Source organism: Echinops telfairi, unplaced genomic scaffold (genome assembly GCF_000313985.2).
Source record: "Echinops telfairi isolate 266 unplaced genomic scaffold, ASM31398v2 ScPeMD7_7457;HRSCAF=8495, whole genome shotgun sequence".
Lineage (NCBI taxonomy): Eukaryota > Metazoa > Chordata > Mammalia > Afrosoricida > Tenrecidae > Echinops > Echinops telfairi.
Window position 1 is genome coordinate 18,339,790 of NW_022111357.1, and position 25,406 is coordinate 18,365,195.

The following is a 25,406-nucleotide window of genomic DNA, read 5'->3' on the forward strand; positions in this document are numbered from 1 at the left end:
GAGGATGTACATTGGTACAGATAGCAACTGGAAACACAGGGAATCCAGTATAGATGACTCCTTCAGGACCAGTGGTGAGTGGGGCAATGCCTGGAGGGTGAACGAACGTGGAGTAGAAAGGGGGAACCGGTTACAAGAATCTAAGTATTGCCTCCTGCCCAGGGGGATAGACAGCAGAGAAGAGGGCGGAGGGAAACATCAGAGAGGGTAACATGACAAAACTATAATAATTTATGAACTATGAAGGGTTCATGAGGGAGGGGAGAGGGGGGAGGGGGGAAATGAGCAACTGATATTAAGGGCTAGAGTAGGAGGCAAATGTTTTGAGAATGATGAGGGCAACAAATGTGCATATGTGCTTGACACAATGGATGGATGTATGGATTGTGATGAGAATTGTACGAGCCCCCAATAAAATAATTACCAAAAATAAAAGGGAAGGGGCCTAAATCTCACAGGGCAAATTCAACACCGGTTTTCCTTGGGATATAAATTTGATGGGCACCATCTCCCTTCCTCGTGGCATCCAGAAATACGATCCTCTTGCTTCTCCTTCTACTCTCTGCAGTTCTTTGTTGGCTCCACACACTGTCCAGCGCTCCATCTGGCTCCCCTTTTCTTTCTCATACTGCATGGCTTGGGAAGCCTACTGCATTCCAAGGTTCAACTATGCATTAACTTGCTGTGGAGGTGGTGCCGACGTATGGCTCAGTCACCAGTGGGTGCAGAGTAGAACCACTCGCAGGGTTTTCAAGGTCGTGAGCTTTCAGAAGCACATCTCTAAGGCCGTCTACTGGTGCACAATCACCAGCATTCAGTCAGGGCCCCTAACCAACAGGCACGATCTCCAACTTCACCCAGAGTCTGCTTTACTCATGTGCCAATTTACAATCTGCAACTAATAACTACAGACACTATTTTTCGATTCAGCTCATCGAATCATAGTCCACAAGATAAAAAAATAGGATACCTCAAAAATGAGTTTCCCCTATTCAATTTTTCTGTTTCTGTCCATGGAATCGTCCTCCTGGCTGTAGTCGCTCAATATCATTAACTCTTCTACCTAATAGAATCTACTTATTCTCAGTTCTATAGACTCTTTCCTGCATGCCTCACATCTGGGACTCAGTTACACAAGTGAGAGAGAAAGGGCAGACACTTCTGCCAAGATTATTTCAACACTTTAACTTGCCCTTTGCCTCCACACATCCCGTTTTTCAAGCCATACCACACACCAATGAATTACTTTGGTAAAGCATTAGTTTTATCATGTGATTGATCTAATTATATATCTGAAGACCTGTAACATCAGACTCATACTTAGCACATCAAGACCCCCAACCCAACTGACTTAGCTTTCTTTCCTGTCATTCTTTAGTTAAGAAGTTTGATCCTGACCAGTCTCCAAATATGACTTATACGTTACCTATCCCCACCAGACTAGATAGACCTTTCCAATCAACCAAATCCACCCACATCTAATCCATGCTGACCTTTCCCCATGATGTCTTCCTTCAGTTATCTAAACATAAATGGATCCTCACCCAATTCTGACAGCAGTCATCATACTCAGGCATATTTTCATTCATCTATCATATGTCCACCTATTTTACTGGTGGAGTCCCCAGATGGTGCCAATGACTAATGTGCTCTGCCACGAACGGGAAGGTTGAAAATAACTGACAGGTTGAAAATGTGGGTCCACACACAGGCACTTTAGAACACCTGATGATCTACTTCCCAAAAGTGAGCCACTGAAAAACTCTATAAAGTCTAACTGTAAAACACACATATGTCCTCATGAGTCTGAACTGACTCAACAGTACCTGGTTATTTTACTAAGAAAACTACCACCTGGTCATGTGCAGAATCATGGACCTTAAAATGATTTCCAAAGCCATCAAAGTGGTAATAGCTGTACAACATGATGAACATAATGTTGAATTAGCAAATGTTGTTATATTTTTGCCACAATAAAACAAAAACAAAAGTAAAGTTCACCTTTGGTCTAGTGCCCACACCACCATCACAGTAAGTGTGTCAGGCTCTTCTTCAGGGACAAGCAGCTACTTACATTTAAAATTGTGTATATGAGGTGGTTTCACAGGGCCTTCGCTTTTGAAGGTTCTTTTGTATCATGCCTGGAGCTAAAGCTGCAGGCAACAGGTAACCAACCACCAGTTTTAAAGCAGTAACCTAACTGCCCAGGTTTACCTTTTAAAGGCAAGCATTCGATGGTTATGTTGAGGACATGGAAGCAAAAGCAGTCAGAAGTATGTGACACAACACCACTTCTGAGGTGGACTAGGCTTTCGTGACCAAATAGGTGTGGCCTGGTGGTGGAAAAGATACAGTGCTGAACACTTCGGAGCAGAGCAAAGCAGAGCTCCCACGGTGGTCTCGGCCGTGTAAAGGCTGCCCCAACCCAGGAATAAACTCACTCTCTTTCTACCTTTTCAACCCATCACCTTCCCTTCAGCTCAAGAGTCAAACTATAGTATAAATAACCACTATTGGATTTCCTAGTTTTGGTAAACAAAACATACAAAGCTTTCTCCTTCCTTTTCAAGACTACCTAGCTTGGTGCTTTTCCGAGTGTGGTCTGAGGCGCGGCTGCTAGGAATGTTAATTGGGGGCTCCAAGATGGACTTACTAAGTCAGAGTCCCCAGGAGCAGACTCAGTGCTCTGGGTTTTTCCTTCATCTCCAGGAGATTCTTGTGCTGACGTGTGAGAACTGATGTGGCTACCTTCTCCAGACGAGGGCGTATGACCCCTGATCTATTTTCCATCACTGATGGGAAATTCCGCTTTTACAGTTTCATAACCAACATGTAAGTTTACAAAGGTGCCTCAGTAAGACAATCAATGTTCTAGAGGAACCACTTACACGTGGATGACTCACTTACACAGGGACTTTTAAAGACTCCTGTCCAGGCACTCTCAAAAATGACTGTAGCACTCCACAGGACGGTCAAGAATCAGATACCAATTCTCCAAACAATAGTTCCTTACAGATTCTGCCCCAAAATGAAGAAAATGTCAGACCTTAATGCAACACCTAGAGATTCACTTCCTCATCCCTTAGAAGAACCTTAAAGAAGATAAAGTGATAGCAATGTTACAAGTTAGATGGCAAGTCCTAATGGCTTTTCTTCCTAAAGCCACTTTATAGTGGCTTGTGAAGCTACAAATAGAATAATTCATCCTCTGAAATGGGATCCGGGCCTTGCCATCGCAATCTGCAACACGCACACACACTGCCCTAGCAGCAGGAACGACAATCTGGAAATACGGTCAAGCTGTCCCCTGCCAGACATACACTTCCTGAATGAGCAATGCACCGGGCACTGAACAGGATCATTTGTTCAACAAGTTGGAGCTCTACTACATGCCAGGCATTGGGTGGGCAAACGGCCAATGGGCTCAGCTGCAAAAGGTGGGCAGCTCAAACCTACCCAGAGGACTCGGAAAAAAAAAACCTGGTGATCTCCTTCCCCCAAATCATCCAGTGAAAACCCTACGGAGCAGTCTGACTCTTGCATCCACATGCGTATCATAAGTCGAAATAGATTCTACAGTAGCTGGTAAATGATGGCAATGAACAAGAGAGCAATTCAGCCCTCACTGGACTTGTATCAAATAAGTCATTTAAATTACACTGCCAAGTTGTAAGGATCCCGGCCCAGTCTGGAATGGTGGCTCTCTACTCAGGCTGTAAATGCCAATCACCTGGAACAGTTCTAGCACTACCCAAGCCCCACCCCACATCAAACAAAGGCAAACGCAACGAGCCTCTGGGCATAGGTAGCTAGAGTTCCTTCCGTCCACAGGTTAATTCTAGCCAAGGTTGAGAACCACTGGTCTTGGGCAGCACACGACAGATATTAAGACAAAGAGGCCAATGCTCCTATGGGAGTGAAAGAGACCTCAAGTACACAGAAATACAGGTGTCAGCAGCAAGAGGGAGCAGAACCATCAAACACAGCACAGGTGGGTGAGTACAGGGTAGGGTACACTGTTCTCTGTGGCCCCAGAGGGCCATATAAAGTGCTTTCACCAAAGTTAGACAGACTTAGTGTTTAAAGATAGATTTTCATATAATGGATTATTATTTATAACTTATTTGTATGTGTTTTTCTACATGAAAAACTGCCTTTAGTCAAGAAAACACCATAGAATTTACTTTAGTTCAGTCTTGAAACTTGATGGAGAAGTTTTCTGAGGAAAGAAAGATGACGGAAGTTAAGAGGAACAAGTGCATTAAGCAAAGGGAGGAGCGCACGCAAAAGTCTAGAAGTAGAAAAGCCGTGGGGTCCGAAAAACACTGAGAGTAAACAAGATGGAGCTGGATTAGCGATTCCCAACGTGCGTCCATCCCTAGTCTAGCAGTGTCAAATCATTTGTCAGAAAGGCATATTCTCAGGCCTCATCCAGGCCCTCTGAATCAGACACGTGGAGGGAGTAGCAATCTGTTTCTGATGCCTCGATGATAAGGATTCTGAATTTTATTCTAAAGTTAATAAAATATTTGAGGCTGGGGTAAGGGTGGGGAATGATCCAGGTAACACCAGAGAAGTTGACATAAAAAAAAGTTGCTGTTGATTTGCTACCAACTCATGTAGACTCCGTAGCATCAGTACCACGCAGCCCACCATCGGATTCTAAAAACAATCAGGATCAGAAATCACACTTCATCTTTAAATCAAGAAGCCTACTCATAAAGCTGCTAGGGCAGTGGTTCTCAGCGTGGGGGTTGAACAACCCTTTCACAGGAGTCGCCTGATTCATCACAGTGGCAAAATGACAGTGATGAAGTAGCAACGAAAATAATGTTATTGGGGGAGGGGGGGTTCACCACCACATGAGGAACTTTATGAAAGGGTCACGGCACGAGGAAGGTTGAGAACCACTGCTCTAGGGCCAAGCAGGCGAGGCGAGTAAAGTGGGGGATGTGGGGGGCTGAAGAGGCAGCGCTCCAGTTAGTCTGGCCTTCCCACTGACACTGAGCATCAACAGGTGTCCTCACATACCTGTGCTGAGTGAAGACGTGCTCTGACAAAACACCTTTACTCAGTGGGTCAACTCGGCAGCTCTTGGGATTGCTAACGAAAGGAAGGTCCCTCACAGGGCATCCAACTACTAGTCACAGCTAGGCTAATCCAACAGCCCACCAAACTGTTTAAGACTGACTACGCTTTGTTCCTGGGTGCAAGGGGTAGAGGGATATGAAGCTATTCCATCTGTAAAACTGATCGTGGTGATGATTGTACAACTCTTTTTATTATGTTTAAACTGTTGAATTGTATGATATCGGAGCTATGTCAATAAGGCTTGGGTTTTTTGTTTGTTTTGAAAACTATTCAACCAATGAGATGCCAACAACCCAGTCAGCTCATCTCCTACATGTAGTTCCTACCACAGAACAAATGATCCGTCTAGATGCATCTACAGTAGAAACTGGACCTAGGATGCTCCTTGTGATAAGACTTCCTACTTCCTAGAATAACCCTCAGGTCCTAGGCCTGAGAGACTGCCAACACCTTCACTTCGGTGGGTCAAAACAGAAGCTATTGGATTCAGTAATACAAGGTTTCCAACAACCTGCAGCCTTTAGAAGACATGCAAGATATTTGCATACAAGCCCTCTCAGAGCTGAAAATGCCAAATACAGTTCTATGCAAAGGTCACCTGGAACAAGGAGAAACTTTGGAGGAAGCAATTTACAGCATGGCAAAAAGCCTACTGATGCAGGTTCTTGCCACAGGAGCGCCTCACCTAGATTTAGCAGCAGACCACAGCTGATGAGAGAGTGGTTACACGTTTCTGACTGAATCAGGTTAAAAAAGCACATTCCAGTAAGTTCAAGATGCAGAAAAAGATCCCAACGGACATTAATGTGAAGGGAACAAAGAGTGATTGCTTTATTCAGACATTCCCTCCCCTCAATTCCTCACTTTCAGACAGACCAGTCAACATAGTTTCAGGAGTCTCATCTGACAGTGAGGATTCATGCTGGCTTGGGAAGCCTGGAGTCTGGGGCTGAGAGACCCAACAGATATTGCCCTACTAAGTGTATGTCCAGAGATCTTTAAGGAAGCCATGGGAGGCTTCAAGAGGGAGCGAGCAGTCCTACCTTCCGCCTACTTCTTAAAAGTTCAGAAACCATTTTCTCCCAACCAGAATAACTAAGGAAATAGGTTTCAAATCCAACTAATGTCAAAATCTCAAAACTCTTATCTGGAAATGTGTGACTTAATATCTATCTCCTAAGTGAAGTTCGATTTATAAAGGAGAGCTTGCTACCTACTGTTTTCAGGGCTACCTATTTTATTTCTAGGCCTAGCGGATTAATTTTCAGAGGCTGAGTGGCTTGCCCACAGGTAGTGGCAAGTTAAATTAAGGACCACAGACCTGCCTATGATTAAATAGTTGGTATTAATTGTCTTTCAGGTATCAAGTACTGTCTCCCTGTGCCCTCTGAGATGGTGATGACATTTAAGGAGTGCCTACAATGTGTCAGTCAACACCCTCTATTAATCTATTTAATGTTAGCAACTACTCCACAATGTGGGCACTACTAGACCCTATTTACAGGCGTGAGAAACCAAAACACAGAGAGGTTCAGTGACTTGTCCAAAGTCCTGCAGCTAGCAGAAAAGTTGAAATGCAAGCTCAGGAGTCCAACTCTTCTTCACCATACTACCCTACCTCACCTCTCTCAGGATATGGTCGGACCATACCATAAACACTAACCGAACACCTGGCACCAAGCACTCTACTAGACAAAAGCACCCATTCACGCAAAACAACCACCAGAAAAACAACTTTCACTCCGCCCATGCTCACTCAGTGTGACAATGCATGCCAAATGCACCCCAGATCTACCAATGCACTAAAAACCAAGCAAAAACCTAAAACTCAAACTCTCAGAGTAATATCAAGAAAAGCAGACTTGTCCCAGCTTCGATGGGCGAGCAGTCGGAGCTTCCTATATAACCTTTATTTAGGTCTATGCCCGAGAGTCCACAATTTAAGAACCAAACTTTAAACAGAGATCAAATCTATTCCCTGGGCGGTTAGCCAGAACATTCTAGAAGGATTCACCTGTGAATGATGCAACTACAAAATACGCTCTTCTTTCCTTGACAGAGTTTGAACTAGAATTCAGAGAATAAGCTCATTGTCCATTTAACCCAATAACATCCCAACACCCAATCAGAAACTGGGTTTCTTTGGGCTTCCTCTCTGCCCACTTCCATTTTTAGAGGGCAACAAGAATACTCACAGGTAAGCTCGAGGGTCTTGACTGAAGGCTCAAGTTCATATCTTCTTGCCCTCCCTTACTGGAGGTCATTGAGGGGGCTGAGGATGCCTGAGACCCAAATGAATCTTGAGATAACTCCTAAACAAGAAGAGAAGCAGTAAAGACTTACTATCAATAAAACAGGGAAGCACATTTCATGGTGAATGCGCTCTGGGACTCTCTCACACGGGAGAATTTAGGTGAGAGACAGCTCAATTGCGAGCAGTAACATCTATCTGAAGGCAGACAAATCCAAGCTGTGACTCTGAAGACAGACTGTGTCAATGACGGATGCAGCTCTTTCTGGCGGCATGGTCACATATTTATCAGCACACAAAGAGCTAGCTATTCCTTGGAGGTCAAATGCCATACTCTGGCTAAGCACAAGATACATCTATGAAGAAACGACGCCAGTTAATTGAAAATCCAAACAACCCACCCCAGAACTTCTGCAACAAAATGTGTACCTGCTTCCTTCCAAAGGCATCATCATGGGATAAATCTTCCCAAAATGACACCAATGCACAAAATCTCTAGTGGCCCTATCACGCAGTAGTTTCTCCTCTTTTTGCTCTTAAAATATGGCCGAAACTGCTATTGTTAGCTTTCATCACCATCTTGTTTACCAGACATGGCTCTCTACATTAATGTTTGCTGTTTCTCAAACTCAAATCACCTCAAAGAGAAAGAGACTTGCAACCATAGGGTATTCTAAAAAATGTGATGTGACTCTTGTTAGCAACCCCAAAGCAAAGGTCTCACAAGGATTTTATGCAGACAGTGCTAGAACGAACAGAAGTCAAGCCTCGCAAAATGGCTGTTTGGAAAAAGATCACACTTTCTTGGATATTCAAGTTCTTAGTATTTTGGTTTAAAAATAAAAATACAGCCCTAGTTCCATTATCTTTCATTTTTAAAATCTATGAAAGTTTCCTATTGCTTCATCAGCAAGGAGAACTACAAGTTAAGAAGCTAAGAAGGTTATGCCTTTTTATTAGTTCAACCAAACCAGTTAACATGTTTATTCAGTTTCACTGGTTTTTGAGCGCACATTAGAAGAACAACTTGCATGACAGCAACTTCCGCGCTGTCTGCAGTCACGTATGGAGACGGGCCATCTCACCTGGGGTGGAGGGAAGCGCTGCTGGGAGTAGGCAGTTTGCTGTGACTGCTGCGACTGGGGCTGAGGGTACGCAGCCTGCTGGGAGAGCGTCGAGGAGGCTGGCTGCTGAGGTTGCTGCTGCTGGTAGGGAGACTGTGCCTGTGGTTGCGAGTAGGGGGGCTGGCTCTGTGGGTGTTGCTGTGTTGTGGACTGCTGGGAAGGGTATGGAGTTGGAGACTGCTGATGTGGAGGCTGGGAAGGCTGTTGGGAGTACGCAGGCTGCGAGGCTGAGAGCTGTGGTGGCTGAGACTGTTGCTGCTGCTGATATGAAGGTTGAGCATGAGGGGTCTGGGAGGGTGGTTGCTGGGAGTAGGGTGGCTGCTGCTGGGGGTGAGGACTTTGCTGGTTGTAGTACGGAGTCTGGCCCTGTTGGCCATACCCGCTAGGGCCTTGCTGTCCATAAGGAGGAATCTGCGGAAAAGGAAAGAAAAGGATACTTTTGAGCACCAGCTTTCTTGAATGATGAAAGGTAAGGTATTCTGTATCAGAAGCTATGTTCTGAGGATGGGTACTGAGAGCATGTCCATCGAGCCTCACAGCTTGAGGGCCTACGGTTATTCAAACTCTACCATCCCCATCTGAACTGAGCCAGGAAGGACAAGCTGGGTTATTAGTTTGCTTATTTATACACAGGATACACTCATCCAGTGAAAATTTATACTTTTCTGTATTGGGGCAAATTTATGAGTTTAAGTGTAGCTGTTTTTACCAACAAGTCCACTCTTTTTAGCGTAGCCTGACTGATTTTTTACGAGCACTAGGAATCTGTAGTCTTAACCCCACCCAGTCAACAGCAGCGTGCCTCAGCCAACTGAAACCCCACAATTCCATACTCTAGACCATACACAAATCACTAATCAACCTTGGTTCTCACATGAGTCCTCATTCAAAAAATATCCAAGGGTCCATTTGCTTGCTTTGGGGACTGAGGACATATTTACTAAATAGAAAAATAAAAAAATAACACGCTTCCTTGTCCCTCCTCCAATTTCTCATGAGGGCTGTGTGATAGTGTCACGTTTTCTTTGTTTAACAGCATACACTTTGCTTTAGAGTCTTAGAAGTTAGGTTTATATTGTCGCTCATCATTTCCAGTATGAGTTATGACTACAACACAAATGGTTAAAAAAATGCTGTCAAGACAAAAATAATGAAGAAAAAAAATTAAAAATAAAAACAAAAAATGACAATAAAAAGATAATAAAATGTGAAGTCCATGCTACAATATGGATGACTCTTAAAAACAATATACTGGGAGAGAAAATGATTTGAGAATGATGTACAAATGCGCTTTACACAATTGATGTGTGTATGGATTGCGATAACAGTTGTATGAGCCCCTAATAAAATGTTTTAAAAAAACAACACAAGTGACAATGAAAAAAACAACAACAAAAAACAACAATATGCTGTATATACTCAAGTATAAGCCGACCCGAATATCAGCCGAGGCACCTAATTTTACCACAAAAACTGCATGAAAAATGTGCTGGAAAACCCGGCTTGTACACGAGTATATATGGTACGGACTGAAATACCACAGTCACAACAGGACAACTGCTACAAGATTTCACATTTATGAAATATCTAGAAAAGGCAAATGTATGGAGACCAAAGCTTATTGGTAGTTACCAGGGGCGGGCTTGAGAGAGGGGACAGGAGAACACTGAGCTTCTGTTAAGGTTGATATTATCATTTAGAAGTGAGTCAGGGTGATGACTGAGCAATATAACCACGGGCTCACTGGTTGCACTTGTGAAGATTTTGGAAATGTCAAATGTTTGGTTTGATATATATTTACCACACAAATGTTTGGTTACATATATATTTACCATAAATACATATGTATATATATATTTTATATGTATATATATAAAATGGCTAGACAAAAGGAGTATTTTAATAATTATAGTAGCATTACTAGCACCATTATTGTTTAAACCTTTTCTCCTCTACTGTCAGTCTCTTGCTCTAAATGGTCATTGTGAACCAGTTAGTCGATGTGCTGGAGGCCTTCAGAAACCTAAGGGCCCCTTTCATTCCCCTGGGCACACGGTATCAGGGTTTCTCGACTGTAACACTGGATAGGTACCCATGGAATTTAGAGCTTTGTGCACATTGATGAAAAAGTTCATCATCTTAATAACTGAGAGTTTGAGGACATTAAGAACAGAACTTTTTTTTCACCCCACTTCCCTCAGAAATCACCCCCTACTAGGTACAAGTAGGTTAGTTAGGCCAGGAGAAAAAAGACATTTGAGGGGACTTCAAAAAACCCATGCTCTTTCATTTCTACTTTGCCACACACTTTGTGAAGCCCTTCATAACTACCACCCACAGCCAAGGAATTTTCCATGAAGCACATAGGGATGGTACCCGCAATCTTGGCCTTGTCAGGAGCACTCAATAACTAACCAAGCCAACTCTCACGAGAGACTTGGGAACTGAGGATCTGTTCTGATTCTGTAGTTCATAACCAGATCCTAAACCTGAATAGCAACAAAGGTTAAGGTAAATCCTAGTCACCACCGACCTGCTGTGCATAAGAGAGGCCGCCCATGGTACTCTGCGCCCGGCCCTGCATGGCCATCGGGTACCGCTGCGGGGTCTGGGACCCATATGGCTGCCCTGGATACCCATGTCCTTGCTGCGGTCCTGCCGGAGGTCCCTGTGGTTGCGAGTATGGGTTAGTCCCACCATATGGCTGAGGTCTCATCTTGCCCATCTGATCCATTGGACTGGATGGCTACAAAATAAAGAACATTTCATTAACCCGGAGCATTTTAAATGACCTCTGGCCATATGAACTCATAATAAACACAGACTTGTGAAAGCGTGTTTGAAAATATTATGAAAAATAATGACAGAAACACAGTAACTCTTGAGAAGTCACTTACGTCCTCCTCACACCTTGATTTAGTCATATGAAAATACCACCTGTTTGTAAAAGCATCCTGTGTGTAGGTGTGTGTGTTGGTATTTGAGATCCAAGGCACGGGACACATGTGGAACAATTAATATATGAGCTTGAGGGTAGAGAATATTAAAGACCCTTCAAGGGTAGGAGAGGGTAGTGTTGCCAGACACAGCTAAGATCTTGCCCAGCAAGCACCACAATTGATGCTTTAATATTCTGGCTAGGAATTCCAATATACCAGTGTCCAGATGTTTCAATTCTCCAAATACAGTGAACCCTCGCCACTTCGCGCTTCGACTTCCGCGGCTTCACTCTATCGCGTTTTTTGCGTAACAGCACCCACTGCCTACACCCGCTCCTTCAGAGGAAAAAGACGGCGACCCACCTGTAGAGTACATCCCTTGTCATTTCATAGGCTATTGATTACAGTATTTGTAAGAACTATGTATAATAATACTGTATGTGAAATATGTAATACTGTAAACTAGATGCCATAAATAATATAAATAATAAATGATCATTGTAACGTCCAAAATGTTTTACTGTATTTTCCCTTTTTCGTTTAATAAATTGGGTAATACGAGTGTAATGGTGACTAAAGGGTGTTTTTTCATGTCCTCTATGCTCTAACTACGAAAATATTTGATTTACAAATAAGGAATCCTACTTTGCGGAATTTCATTTATTACGGTAGGGTCTAGAACCGATTAACCGCGATAAACGAGGGTTCACTGTAATGGAAACTTTTCCTTCTTCATCTGTAGCCTGTTTGCACTATTGCACAAGCAGTTAAATTTATTCTTCCTTCCAGTTGAGCACTGTGGCTAAATTACAAGTTGCTGAGGAAGCTATAATGGTATTTAGAGTCCTGTGCATCTCAATTAAAAAGTTCATCTCACTGAATACTCAAGAATTTGAGGATATAGAATAGAATGTTTATCTCTTAAAGAATAAATAAAGGTACACAGCATAGCACCAGTAAAAAAAAGCTCGAAGTTAAATTTCAAATTATTTAGCTACAAAAACAGCTTTTGTTCCAACTCTTTGTGGGCCAATAAGCTCAACTACCTCACTTTTTGGCACAGTTGCATACCAATTACGCATTGGGCTGCTAACCACAAGGTCAACAGTTCAAACCCACCCCACATACTTGGTGGGAGAACGATAAGGCTTTCTACTTCCATAAAGAGTTCTTCTCTGAAACCCACAGGGATGGTTCTACCTGGTCTTACAGGGTCGTTCTGTGTCAGGACTGACCAAATGGCAGTGGTTTGCCCTCTTGGAACTGCACAGTTGTTAGCAGGTGCCCTCAAACTGGTTTTGGCTCGTAGCAACCCTATCACTGTCTAGTCCCACATCATCTTCACGAAGTTGCTGCCACTGTCAACCCATCTTGTTATGGGGCAATGCATGTGACAAAGTCTTGCTATCCTTGGTTCTAACTGGACAAATAACAAATAGCATGTGCCCTTCCTGGCAGTAGACCCAAAATATCCTCATTCTCTTCTATAAAGACAGGGGTTTACATGGTCATATCTTGCCACCTATCACTCTACAGTCCTCACCTTCTCCCAGACTGCAACTGTTGTCTATGTGACCATCAGGTGAAGAGACTCTATTTGCTGAACAGAGACACTAACTAACCTGCTTTAAGAATCTCAGTTCACATCTCCCCTCAAGCATGAGGGGAAGTCACTGCCTTGGCTACTTTGGAGCTTCCAGAACAGGGCTATCAACCAGGGCAGCAGATCAGAATTTTCTGAAGCTTTATAAATGGCTGGGCTTTGTCCCTACCCCAAAGAGCCTTAGATAAATCTGATATATATGACTAGCTGAGAAAGTGTTCTAAAAAAAGTATTGTCCAGTAAAATTTTCTGTGGTATGTGGCTATTACGTATACAAAATACGGCTAGTGAAACTGAGGAACTGAATTTTAATGTTTCTTCAATATCAATTTAAATTTAAAATAATCACACGTGGCTACTATATTAAGTTGTGCCATTCCAGAGAACAATACCAAATCACACTTATCATCACCTGCTCAACAACAGAGAAACTTCCAACCTACATCTTGTACAGTATTACACAGAAAGAGCAAAGAACATCGCAATCTGACAGACCCTGGCTTAAGTCCTAACTCCCTCATTGGCCCTGAACACATCTAAAATGTATGTAACACACGTAGCACAGTGCCAGTTATCTGAAGGCACAGCAAGTACCAGCTCTTTTCAATAATGACAGAAAATGCCTCTGCCTCCTTCTCAAGGCCCTTCACAGTGAGGGTGGGGTCCAGCTTACCCATTCTTCAGTGCTTTGCCATGGTTCCTTCACCCAAACCCAGCTCACTGCTGTGCCATCCTGTCCACATGGGTTCTGCCGGCAGAACCCAACTTTCCATCAAGAAGTCACCGCCTGCTTCTTCAGTACACTTGGAGCTCTCACGTTTCTAATGTCCCATTATAAATTCAGTCAGAATCATAAAGTTTAGCACTTAATTATGGCTGCTTATATCTTGCAAGACTAACTTCTAAGAAGTCTGAAATAGAGTGTTTTATCTTTAAAGTCACCCAGAATAGCCAAGGCCAATGCTGGGAACAAATGTAAGGGTATAGAAAGTGGGTTCCAACTCCTAGTGACCCCGATATAGTACAACGAAAACTACTCAGCCCTATTTCATGCTCACAGTCACTCTACGCTAAGCCTGTCATTGTAACCACTCTGTCAATTCATCTCGTTGACATTCCTCCTCTTTATCACAGACCTTCGGTCCTCCTTTTTTAGGGACTAATCCCTCCTGGTAGCAAGTCCAAATTACACGGAACAAAGACTCATCACCTCACTTCTAATAAACATTCCAGCCGTACTTCTTCCAAAAGACATTTATTTGTTCTTCTGGCAGTCCATGATACATTTAATATCTTTGCCAACACCACAATTCAAAGGCATCAATTCTTCTTTGGTCTTCCTTATTCATTGTCTAGCTTTTGCATACATACGGAGCATGCTAAAAATACCATACCTTGGGTCAGGTGTGTCTTAGTCCTCCAGGTAGTATCTTTGCTTTTTTAACAGTTTAAAGAGATATTTTGCATCACATTTGCTCAATGCAATATGTCATTTGGATTTCTTGACTGTGGGTTTCAGGAGCACTGAATGTAGATCCAAGTAAAATGAAAGCCTTGAGATCAATAATCCTTTTTGCTTATCGTTATGTTGCTTATTGGCAGAGTTGTGAGCCAACCCCCATTTCCGTTTATGTCCAGGTACAATCCACATGGAAGCCTGTAATAGTTGATCTTCATCTGTTAAGTGTTTCGAGGTCTCCTTGTTTTCAGCAAGCAAGATTGTGTCACCTGAAATCTGAGGTTGTAAATCAGTTTCCCTCCAATCCTGATGCCAGTCTTCTAAACATAGTTCAGCTTCTTGGACTATATGCTCAGCATACAAAGTGAATAAAAAGAGTGAAAAGCTACAACCATGACACACACTTTTCCTGACTGTAAGCCACATATTATTTCCATGTTCTGTTCCAACAACAGCATCTTGGTCTGTGTATAGGTTCAGCATGAGCACAATGACAGGTACTGGAATTCCCATCCTGCTCAATGTCATTCATGGTTTATTATGATCCACAGAGAGTTGAATGCTTTTCTGTCAATAAACCATATCTTTCCGGTATTCTCTGCTTTCAGCCAAGATCTATCTGACATCAGCAATGGTACCCTTAGTTCCATGTAGTCTTCAGAACCGGCTTTGTTTTTTTTTATTCTATGTTGATGTACTGCTACAGTCACTTTTATCTTTGGCAAAATTTTACTTGTGTAGGATTGTTCATATTGTTCAATAACTTCTGCATTCTGTTGGGTCCACTTTCTTTGGAGTGCACAGATATCTCTTCCAGCCAGTTGGCCAAGTAGCATTCTTCTAAATTTCCTGGCGTAGGCAAGTGAGAGCTACCAGTGCTGTACCCATTTGCTGAAACATCTCAGCTGGTATTGTCAGTTCCTGGAGGCTTACATCAGCACCGTATAGACGTCTTCCTTCAATACCATTAGCTCTTGATCATATCCAACCTTCTGAAATGGTTGGATATCAACCAATTTGCAGCCCACTCCCCTTTTGGTACAATGGCTCTGTGTATTACTTCCATCTTCTTTTGAAGCCTCCTATAGCATTCAGCACTTTGCCCTTAGAATCCTTGAATACTGAAGTTTGAGGCTTAAATTCCTTTTCAGTTCTTTCTGCTTGAGAAATGCTGTGTGCCGTTCCTTTTTAAACTCCAGGTCTTTGGAAGTTTCATTATAATCATACTTGCCTTTTTGTCTTCTCAAGCCATCCTTTGAAATCTCCTTTTTTTTTTGATGTGTATACAACTCTTTTATTTATTTATTTTTAAAATCTTGTTTCTTTTACTTTATCATTTCTCCCATTCACTTTAGCTACTCTACACACAAAGAACACGTCTCTGGGTCTCTTCTGACATCTATTTTGGTCTTTTCTTTCCTGTGTTTTTAATGCCATTTTGCTTTCTTCATGTACGATGTTCTGAGTTATTGTCTAGTTGTTAGTGTTCCATGTGTCCAATCTATGTGAGATGGCTTCTCAATTCAGGTTGGATATATTGAAGGCTGTTGGCTCTTTTAAATTTTCTTCAGCTTCATCTTGAACTTGCATACGAGCAATTGATGGGCTGTTCCATAATTGGCCCCTAGCCTTGTTCTGATAATGAGCTTCTCCATCATCTTTCCGCAGGTATAGTCAATTTGATTCCTGTTTATTTCAACTGGTAAGGTCCACATTATTAGTGAACAATTATGTTACTGAAAAAGGCTATTTCTAATGAACAGGGCCATATCAAAACACTAAGCCACACTGCCAGCCAGAGATGATTCTGATTCTCAGTAGATAGGATATCAAGACTATAAAATATTTTAAGAAGCAAATACTCACTGCCACTGAGTCAATTTTGACTCATGATGACCCTTTAAGGACAGGGTAAAACTGCCCTTCTGGGTTTCCAAGACTGTAGAAAGCCCTATCTTTCTCCCATGGCCAGAAGCAGATATCCTCCTCTTCCTCTAGTGCAGAGTGGCGAGCGGTTTTGAATGGCTGACCTTGGCGCTGGCGGCCCAACACCAAGTCCTCAGCACCGCCAGGGTTCCTTAATGAATAGGGATGAGGGCACTATAGGGCAGCAGTTCTCAACTTGGGGACCGAACGACCCTTTCACAGGGGTCAACCGATTCTTAACAGTAGCAAAATGACAGTTATGAAGAAGCAACGAAAATAATTTTATGGTTGGGGGGGGGTCAGCACAACATGAGGAACTGAGTATTAAAGGCTTGCGGCATTTAGGAAGGTTGAGAATCACTACTATAGGGCAAAGTCCAGATCAAACTTCCTCAGCAGAGGTCCAGGGCACACTCTGATCCATAAGACAGGTAATGACTTGAAAGGAAGAAAAAAGATTGAACTGAGGAGATATTTAGAGCCAACAACAGAGGGGAAACCGAAACACTTTGAAAATAACATTACATTCCAGCCTAACCTGAGAAAACGTCAAAATTGCATGTTGTTGATACTGCATGGAGTTGAGTGGATTTCCAGTCACAGGTACCAGACAGGGCAGGGTAGAACTACACAACTCGGCTTCCTTTAGTGGAGGGAGCAGTGGCGGCACTGTCAGGTAAGCCGTTGGGCTGATAACTGAAAGGTCAAACCCAGCAGCAGTAAAGATTTACAGCCTTAGAAACTATAAACGGGGGTGCTTATGAGTTGGAATTTTTAGGAAAACAGATCACCACATCTTTTCTCCTGAGGAGTAACTGGTGGGTTCCAACAGCCAAGCTTTCAGCTAAGTGCCCTTAACCATTGTGTACCAGGCTCTTTTCAAACTGCCTAATTGCAAAGGAGAACTGCCTCTGTGGGTTTCGGAGCTGGTAACTCTTTATGTGAGTAGAAAGCCTGTCTTTCTCCCACAGAGTGGCTGATGGTTTCGAACTGTTGACCTTGCAGTTTGAAGCATAGCATAACCCACCACACTACCAGGATTCCTTGCACAGAGGACACCAATTTATGTGGAGACTAGTTAATAAAGGGCTCATGGAATCTTCCATCTCAACTTTCGGAAATCTTTGAAAACCAAATATAAATGTCTGATTCAAAGAAATTCTTCTTCATCAGATCTCTGGTTTCCTTCCCTCACTAAAGAATTATAATCAACAGAATATACAATTTACCGAACTAAAACATATTCAGCTCAACATCAAGATTAAACGTCTCATGTCAAAGTTTAACACCTGCTCCTATCAGGAAGGGAGGTAGGCAGGATCTAACTCAATCGTCTGCCACGTAAAACCACTGTGGAAGATTTGTGATTTTGCAGGAACAAATGTAGGGCAGTTCTACTCTGTCCAGTAGGGTTGTTAGGAGTCAAAATCGACTTGCTCTCATAACAGCAAAAAGGGCCTTAAATCTCCACTAATCAGTTTTATTGGAAAGTAGCGATTTCAGACCTGAAAAATTCCCTACTTCATGCAGGATAAAAAAGCCAGCATCAGCAGTCTGCAGGCACCAAGGAAGAGGAAAGGGGGTGGAAAACACCAAACACTAGCTGCAGAGAGCCAGAGATTCTAGACTATGGGAAAGACAGAGGAAACCCTTTCAATGGGAAACCACAGGAGAAGATTACTGTGATTACACCTCAAAAAGCAAAGGCTCTTCCCCAGAGACATAACTGAGAGGAAAATACTGCCCCCTTGATTTAGGCAAGTCAGGGCCCCCTGCTATATACTCTCTACATTCATAAAAAACAAAAATAAAAAAGGAGGAAGGAGCCATAAGAAAACTCCCATCTCCATCTACCACATATCTCCTTCCAGATCGCTGGCCATGTTAACTGCCTGCCAAGTGAAATGCGTTGGAAGATGATGTTTAGGGGCCTCAAAGGCAAGGATGCCTAGCAAGCACAGCCCTCTGCATAGTCAGAACAGCTTTCAGACTCGCCACCTGAGCAGAGTCCCCGTGATTCAAGCAAGTGAAATTTCAAGCCCCTGCAGATTGGTTGATAAAAAGTATCGGGACGAAAAAGAGAGATGGACTGACAGTGGCTGCAACGATGGGCTGAAACATAAGAACAACTGTGATGCTGGCACAGGACCCACAGATCAGGCAATGTTTCGTTCTGTTGTCCACAGGGGTCACTGTCAAAACTGATTCAAGGGCACCTAACTACAAACAACAACAGATTGGTTGGCTAACAGAGCCCTTACAATTTATTACACCAGGGAAACCGATAATGACCTTCAGGGATTATAGACTGAACTTACAAGGTGGAGCTGGGCTAAATGCCTTGTTTCTGAAAGAAACGCACAGGTTAATAAGTGCAGCTGCAAATTCTCCAACTTTTCACTAAGAATGGTAAAGTGAGACAAGAAGGGACCAATCATTCAAACTTCCAAGAGAGAGATGCTATTCGTCAAGATGGACCATACTATATACCACAGGGGCACCAGGAAAGAGAAACATCATTTCCTTAAATAAAAGCCCAACTGAGTTAAGCTCCAGGTGTCAGTCCCAATTCGAAGGTACTAAAAAGGCAGGAAGGACCATGCCGCAGGTCCAAGGAGCCAACATTGGTACCCCGTAGTGTGAAGGACTAGCAAGAATAAGAGAGGTACGAGTCAGAGCTGCCCATCACACAGGGCATCTTGACCACAACTTGTTCTGTCACCCTACATGCCAACTAGTTGGGACTTGTATAAACCTACACTCATAACCTGAAATTTTGGACACTTAAATACTATTTCCTACATCCTGTGCTTTCAATTTATTCCCAGCCAGAGTTGTTGTAGGGCTTTTAATAATAACAATTTTTTAAAAAGCATCCCTGGCTCTTTAACCGAAAGAACCCCCTAATTGATTCCCACAGTAATTAACCTGCATTTTACCTCAGAGAGCGGTAGTTAAGGAAGTCGGCACTGCTATTTATAACTCATCTCAAATTGAGGGCAGACTGCCTAAAATCTAACACATCCCAGCTGTACTCCTGTTTGAACTGGGGCCAAGGGAATTTTTTAAAGCAATCTTGGCACCGAATGAATGACACCAACAGTATGAGTGCGCGAGTGGTTGTGTTGTGGTGACGTAGCATTGGAGGTGGAATGGGAGAGGGGGGCCAGTGTACTGTGATCCCTCGCGTGCATGCCTGCTGCTTGCCGAGTCCCAGTACAGTAAGCTGGGAACCGCCCACTGAGAGCCAAACACAGGAAAAGGCTTTTCCTGTGGAAGGCCTTGAAGTGAGAAACACATGGCTAATCTGCATAAACGCGAAGCCACACCGCCCCTGCCAGGAAGGTTAGTGCTCGTAATCTCTGGCCATGAAACTGGCTGCCTGGGAGGACTTGGACTGGCGCCTGATAACCCAGAAAGAGCCGAGAGAACAGATGGGTAAGGACCCCGGCAGAAAACAGCCCTGGGTCACGTGACTCGCCACATGGCCCTGCCAGCACAAACTATTGTCTGGCTAAGGAGCTCCCATACAAAGACACCAGGCCCCGCGCTTCCTGTGATTCCAGGGACAGGCAGCAGCTGTTGATCCAGTTCCCTTGTGGGAGGCGTTGTAGGCAGGGGCAAAAATAAAAGCTAAGGCCTCTCCCAACCCAAGAGCTTTCAGGTTTCCTGCAAGCTCCACATGGTTCAGCTAGAATCGTGGGACAGGCTGGCCTCCATGAAAATAAACACTTTGTATGTTGGCAGGAGAAACATGGGGCTTTCTACACTCATGAAAAATCTCCCAAACTCCCAGGGGCACTTCTACCCTGGCCTATGGGGTCGCTCTGAGTCGAAATGAAGTCGCTGGCAGTGAGTTTGGCTTGGACCTTGGTGCACATGAGTTAGCCAGCAGAACCATGCCCACTCCACCTACACAGGTAAGGCACCCTGGATCTTACACTTTCAGCCCTTCCCTTCTCCCCCCTTCAGTCTTTATGGCTTTAAAGACTGGTCAAAGACCCCTATTCTAATGGAGGCAAGACTGCCCAGAAATCTCTATTTCAGATATATACTGCTATCTGACCTCCTAAAAGACGGAGCTTCCCTGGCCGCCGCCCCCACTCCCTCCGACTTAATTTCCAGTAGTGAGGAACCACTGTTGTTTAGGTGGGCTCTGGGCAGTAACAGAATCCTAACCTCCCAGTTGGTTTCACCAGAGGCGCCTTTAAAGATTTCATGACGTTAAATTGATTTAAAAATTTAAATCTCTCACCAGACACACCTGCACCTGAGCTCAGAGGGTCAAGCCCACTCAGCCAATGGCTCCTTAACCTCATCTGGGCATCACACTGCCATTTCCTACTTCCCAGGAAATGAAAATGGTTCTTTTATTCTAGGTCCTAAATCACTCCCAAGTTCTAGTTGTAACTACATAAAGAAACATATAGCTTTTGTGTTTCAATTCTTTCAAAGTTTCCAAAGTGAGTAAAAATTTAAAAACCCAAGTCAATGACATGTTCTTTCCAATCCATTCTATTTACAAAAACCATGAGATCAGGGTACGTTTTCCTTTTCAGATTACGGAAGAGCCCATGTCAAAGACGTCATCAGAAGGATCTGCAACCCAAGCACAAGACAACCCCCACCTCGGTTCTCATTTTGTATAGGTTCCACACTCAGCTGAGAATTTTCCCTCTACCCCAGATACACTAAATCAGAATCTACATTTTAAGATCCCACTCCTCCCTTAGCATCCCAGGTGATTGTTTTTGGGGGGGGAGGGGGGAATAGCCTTAAAAGACAATGGAATTGTCCATGAATGTTTGAAGTCCTGCTCATACACCTAGAGACCACCTGAGCTGTGATTCTGATTCAGTCTATCAGGGTGGAAATGAACCAGTTGGAATTCCCGCTTTCTAACCCACACACTGTCTCAAAAGTGTTGAAGAACACACTATGCCATCCAGTTGATTCCAATGTCTAGCGGTCCTATAGGGCAGAGTAGAACTGTTCTTAGGGTCTCCAAGTGTGAATCTTTAACGGGACCAGCCAGCCTTCTCTTCCTCCATAAAAATGGCTAGTGAGTTCAAATCCCAGACTTTGCAATTAACCACCAGTTCTCCAGCTTCTGAGCCAACAGCCCTTGGTGGGCCAGGAGTCTTGAGTTTTTAATCTTCTCAGGTGGTTCTCCTGTACGTCCAGTTTGGGATCATTTGGGCTACATGGCTCTCTCCAAGGTTCCTCTCATGCCTAGCACAGTGATTCTAGAACTCAGATGCAAATTACCATGCCCAGTGTCCTTAGGCCAAAACAGTGGTCTGGAGAGGGTGGTGCCTGGTCATAAGGGAAAAACCAGGGCCAAACTGCAGGTGCTTAAATGCACAGCATTCTTAAAGGCAAGCTTTCCCAAATTCCTACTCCCGAGTCCCTGACTTCATTACCCTCCTAAACACATGATCAGGAAGTTTCAAAAAGTTCAAGGAAATAATTAAAAGATAATGGAATCTCCCCCCCCCCAAAGTTTTTGCAGCACTCTTGTATAAACCTTTACTTATCTTGAGTACTGTCTGTATCCTAGGTTAGAATATAAAACTCCAAAATAGGAAAAAATATAAACTCCAAGCTATGTGTTTATTTCACCTACACTATCCCCAGCTCCCCAAAAGGTACTTAACACAGCAGACAATAAATGTTAACTACTATCTCCTTAAAAAAAATCCCAAACTTGTGATAATCTTAGGAACCAGAACAATGAACACCCATTCCTGTAAGTACCCACTAGAACAGCAGTTCTCAACCTGTGGGTTGTGACCCCTTTGGGGGTCGAATGACCCTTTCACAGGGGTCGCCCGATTCATCTCAGTAGCAAAATTAAGTATCAATGAAAATAATTTTACGGTTGGGGGGGGGGTCACCTCAACATGAGGAACTGTATTAAAGGGTTCCAGCTTTAGGAAGGTGAGAACCACTGCCCTAGAAGCTCAGAGCAAGGTAGAAGAAACTACCAGTCACACAAATCATGGTCTTTCTTTACGTTAAAAAAAAAAAGGGGGGGGGGGGGGAAGAGGGCAGCCTGTGATACAATTTGAGTAAGACACACTTCATCCTATGGCACCAGAATCCATCTATAAAACAAGGACTAGAAACTGCTTCACAAGGATCAGGCAGGCTCAAGTGATATCCATGTGAAATGCCTATTCCAATGCCAGTTATAAAGTAAACATGCTCAATAGGAAGAAAAGACAAAGTCGGGGCAGAAAATTTCAAAATGCACACCTGAAAAACAAGCACACATAAGCCAGTCACCAAAAAAGATAGCCAGTCTCAAACACAACCTACTTTTAGTCTGAGCTCCCAGAGGAATTTGTTCAGGAGCTCTCCTGACTCTTTAGCCCAACAGTTCTCAGCTGGGGCAATGTCACCCCTGAGAAATGTACGGAAGCATCTTTTGGGGATATCACAATAACTATGTAGTACTACTAGCATCTATTAACTGGGGAGCCAGATACCAAATGTCCTGCAAGGCAGCCCCACACAATGAAAAGCTTTGCTGAAAACCAGTGGAGTGTAGTCCCTTACACATCCAACCTCAGATGAAGACCTTCCTGAAACACTTGACCCGAGAGCAACAAGAACCTCCATGTCTGAAATAAGCGCCACCCAGACCACGAGCCCCAGCAGTACCCACACTAACTCAAATGAAAACAAATCCATACTCATTTTTGTAAGTTCTAAGATAATTTATCAGCAAAGTGGTACTTTATGTAGTAATTTATGTGGTAATTTTCTTACATTTCTCTACTAGAAAGTACTCCATGGAAGTAGCAATTAGGAATCCTGTCTTCATAACACAATGACTGATACATTGTAGAACTTCAATAACTATTTGCTGGATTAATGTAAGCAACTGGCATATGGTATGTTCCCACAGGTTTTTCAAAATGTTCTGCCACTAAGATTTCTCATACTGGCAAGTCTCACTATTTTATGCTCTGAATTACACAACCTCTCAGCAAGAGGATTGGGCAATTAAGTGAACTGGGGGGAGGAGGGAAGTTCCCCTGAAAATCATTATGAAATGGAGGGAGGAGAGAGAAATGGGGAATATGATCAAGGTCTAGAAAATCACGATGGTATGCAAGGAAGAGAAGTTGGTATACTGCACACACATACATGTGCAAAAATTTTAAACAACCATGTGTAGACCTTGTTACCCACATGAGGTAATATAGGTTGACCCCAGAAAAAGGCACTTCCTCCCACAAACCATCCTTCAATGCTTCAACTAGGGAACGGACCTTGGTGAGGATGGACCACAAGACAAACCAAGCAGGGCGGGTTCTCTGACATCTTTGCCCTCATTAAGTGACAAGGTCCACCTCATATATGGTGAAGGAAGATGGGTCACATAAGCTTACAAACAGCTTCCCAGAGGAGGGCAGAGTTCAACTTTTCAGTAAAAACAATGTTCTAAATCTCACCTAGTTCTTCTGACCTACTCTAAAATACTCCCCCCTTTTCCATATTAAACCAGTTTACAGATAACTCCAAAAAATATGTGGGGTGGGGGAGACACATGACAAAAACTGCTTCTAGCTTAATTTGTTTTCTCCCGAAAAAGCTCTAATTTCCCCTTCTTTCTTGTTTGGAATCAATTCCAAACTTGGGCTGGTTTTTAAAAAGTTACATTAAAAAAGACCCTAAATTTCTCTAAGTGCACTGTTCTGGCAAAGTCTTTACTTTTGTACAGAAAAGGTTGTCTGTGCCGTGGTGGCACAGCGAGGCAAGCACTGGACTGCCAACCGCCAAGTCAGTACTTCAAACCTACCCACTGCACCAAGGGAGGAGATGTGGCTGTCGGCTCCACTCATCAGCTAGGCGGCAGAAGGCTTGGGCTTTCTTGGTTTGTGATACAACATGAGCTGTAGAAACTTGATTTATATGCAAATGGGGACTCCATGTGTCGGCGTGCTTCTACATCAATCCAAAGTTACTCTATTTTGATGAAGACAACCAAGTAGCAGCACTATACCACTAAGTTTATTTTATTAATTCCTATAATAGGCACAATGATGTTAAGAACGGCATACCTCAACTCATTAAGCTTACTGTTGTTAGATGCCATCAAATCAGTTAGACTCCTAGCGATAGGTGCTATGCACAACATAATGAAACACTGCCCAGTCCCTGCATATAGGTACCTCCAAATTCTCAAGGTTTTGTGGGTTTTGAAAGCATAAAGCAAAATTTATTTGAAAAGAAAAGTGAGGCTCTTGAGTTGCCCACACGCTTTTATGTCAGCAATCCTCTGAATGGGAGATCATAGCACTGTAAATTTTCTCTCTTTCCAAACTCCTAGATGTATCAAATTCCTCTCTACCAGTTTCAGAGTTATGTATGTAGGAGAGATCCTGGCTTCATGATTTTCACAAGATACACATGGGTGCAGATCAAAGTTATTAATCTTTAGTTTGTTGTCTCTCTTCTTTACTTGCTAACTCTGGCCAGTATGATCAAATTGTGATGGATACTTGGTATGCTAAACTATGGAAATCTAGCTAACATTTAAGACATACACACATCATATACTCTTTTGAGGTTATCTTATTTCATGGCACACAGAATTCCTATTGGCAAATGTGTCTGGGTGGATGAGTCCAGCTATCTCAATCTTATTTTATTTTAGCCCCAAATACCATAATGAGACCACATATTGGTCACTTGAGGTTTTATTGAGGGGTTTCTTAAAAGCCAATTCAGAGCTGCACAGGGAAAGCAAAGGACTCAAATCACAAATTGGAAAGCATTTTACAAATCTGTCCTGGACCCAAAAACAAATTAAGAAGGGCTAAGAAACCATCTCCAGACCAAAAGCAATAAAGCGTTGGGGGTCGGAAGAGGCAGCAATAGTTTAGGAGCTTCTGCTGATTAGCTAATTAGACAAAGACACTTCCTGTCTCTGTAAGCTACTCCCCCGCCCCAAGTCTAAGTGGACACTAGGAATCTTCACTGGCCAGCTAGCTATTGACCT

The 25,406-nt window shown here is 43.2% G+C and overlaps 1 protein-coding gene across 1 annotated transcript in view; it reads right to left on the bottom strand.

Moving 5' to 3' along the window:
* ARID1A (AT-rich interaction domain 1A) overlaps positions 1 to 11,208 on the bottom strand; it is a 47,121-nt gene extending 35,913 nt beyond the window's left edge. Inside the window, exons 1-3 of the mRNA XM_045298772.1 lie at positions 11,000 to 11,208; positions 8,428 to 8,877; positions 7,287 to 7,403 (exon numbers count right to left, since the gene is read on the bottom strand). Coding sequence (XP_045154707.1) covers positions 7,287 to 7,403; positions 8,428 to 8,877; positions 11,000 to 11,200 — 768 coding nt within the window. The 5' untranslated portion in view covers positions 11,201 to 11,208. The remainder of the gene's footprint in view (positions 1 to 7,286; positions 7,404 to 8,427; positions 8,878 to 10,999) is intronic.
* Positions 11,209 to 25,406: the final 14,198 nt, after the last annotated feature.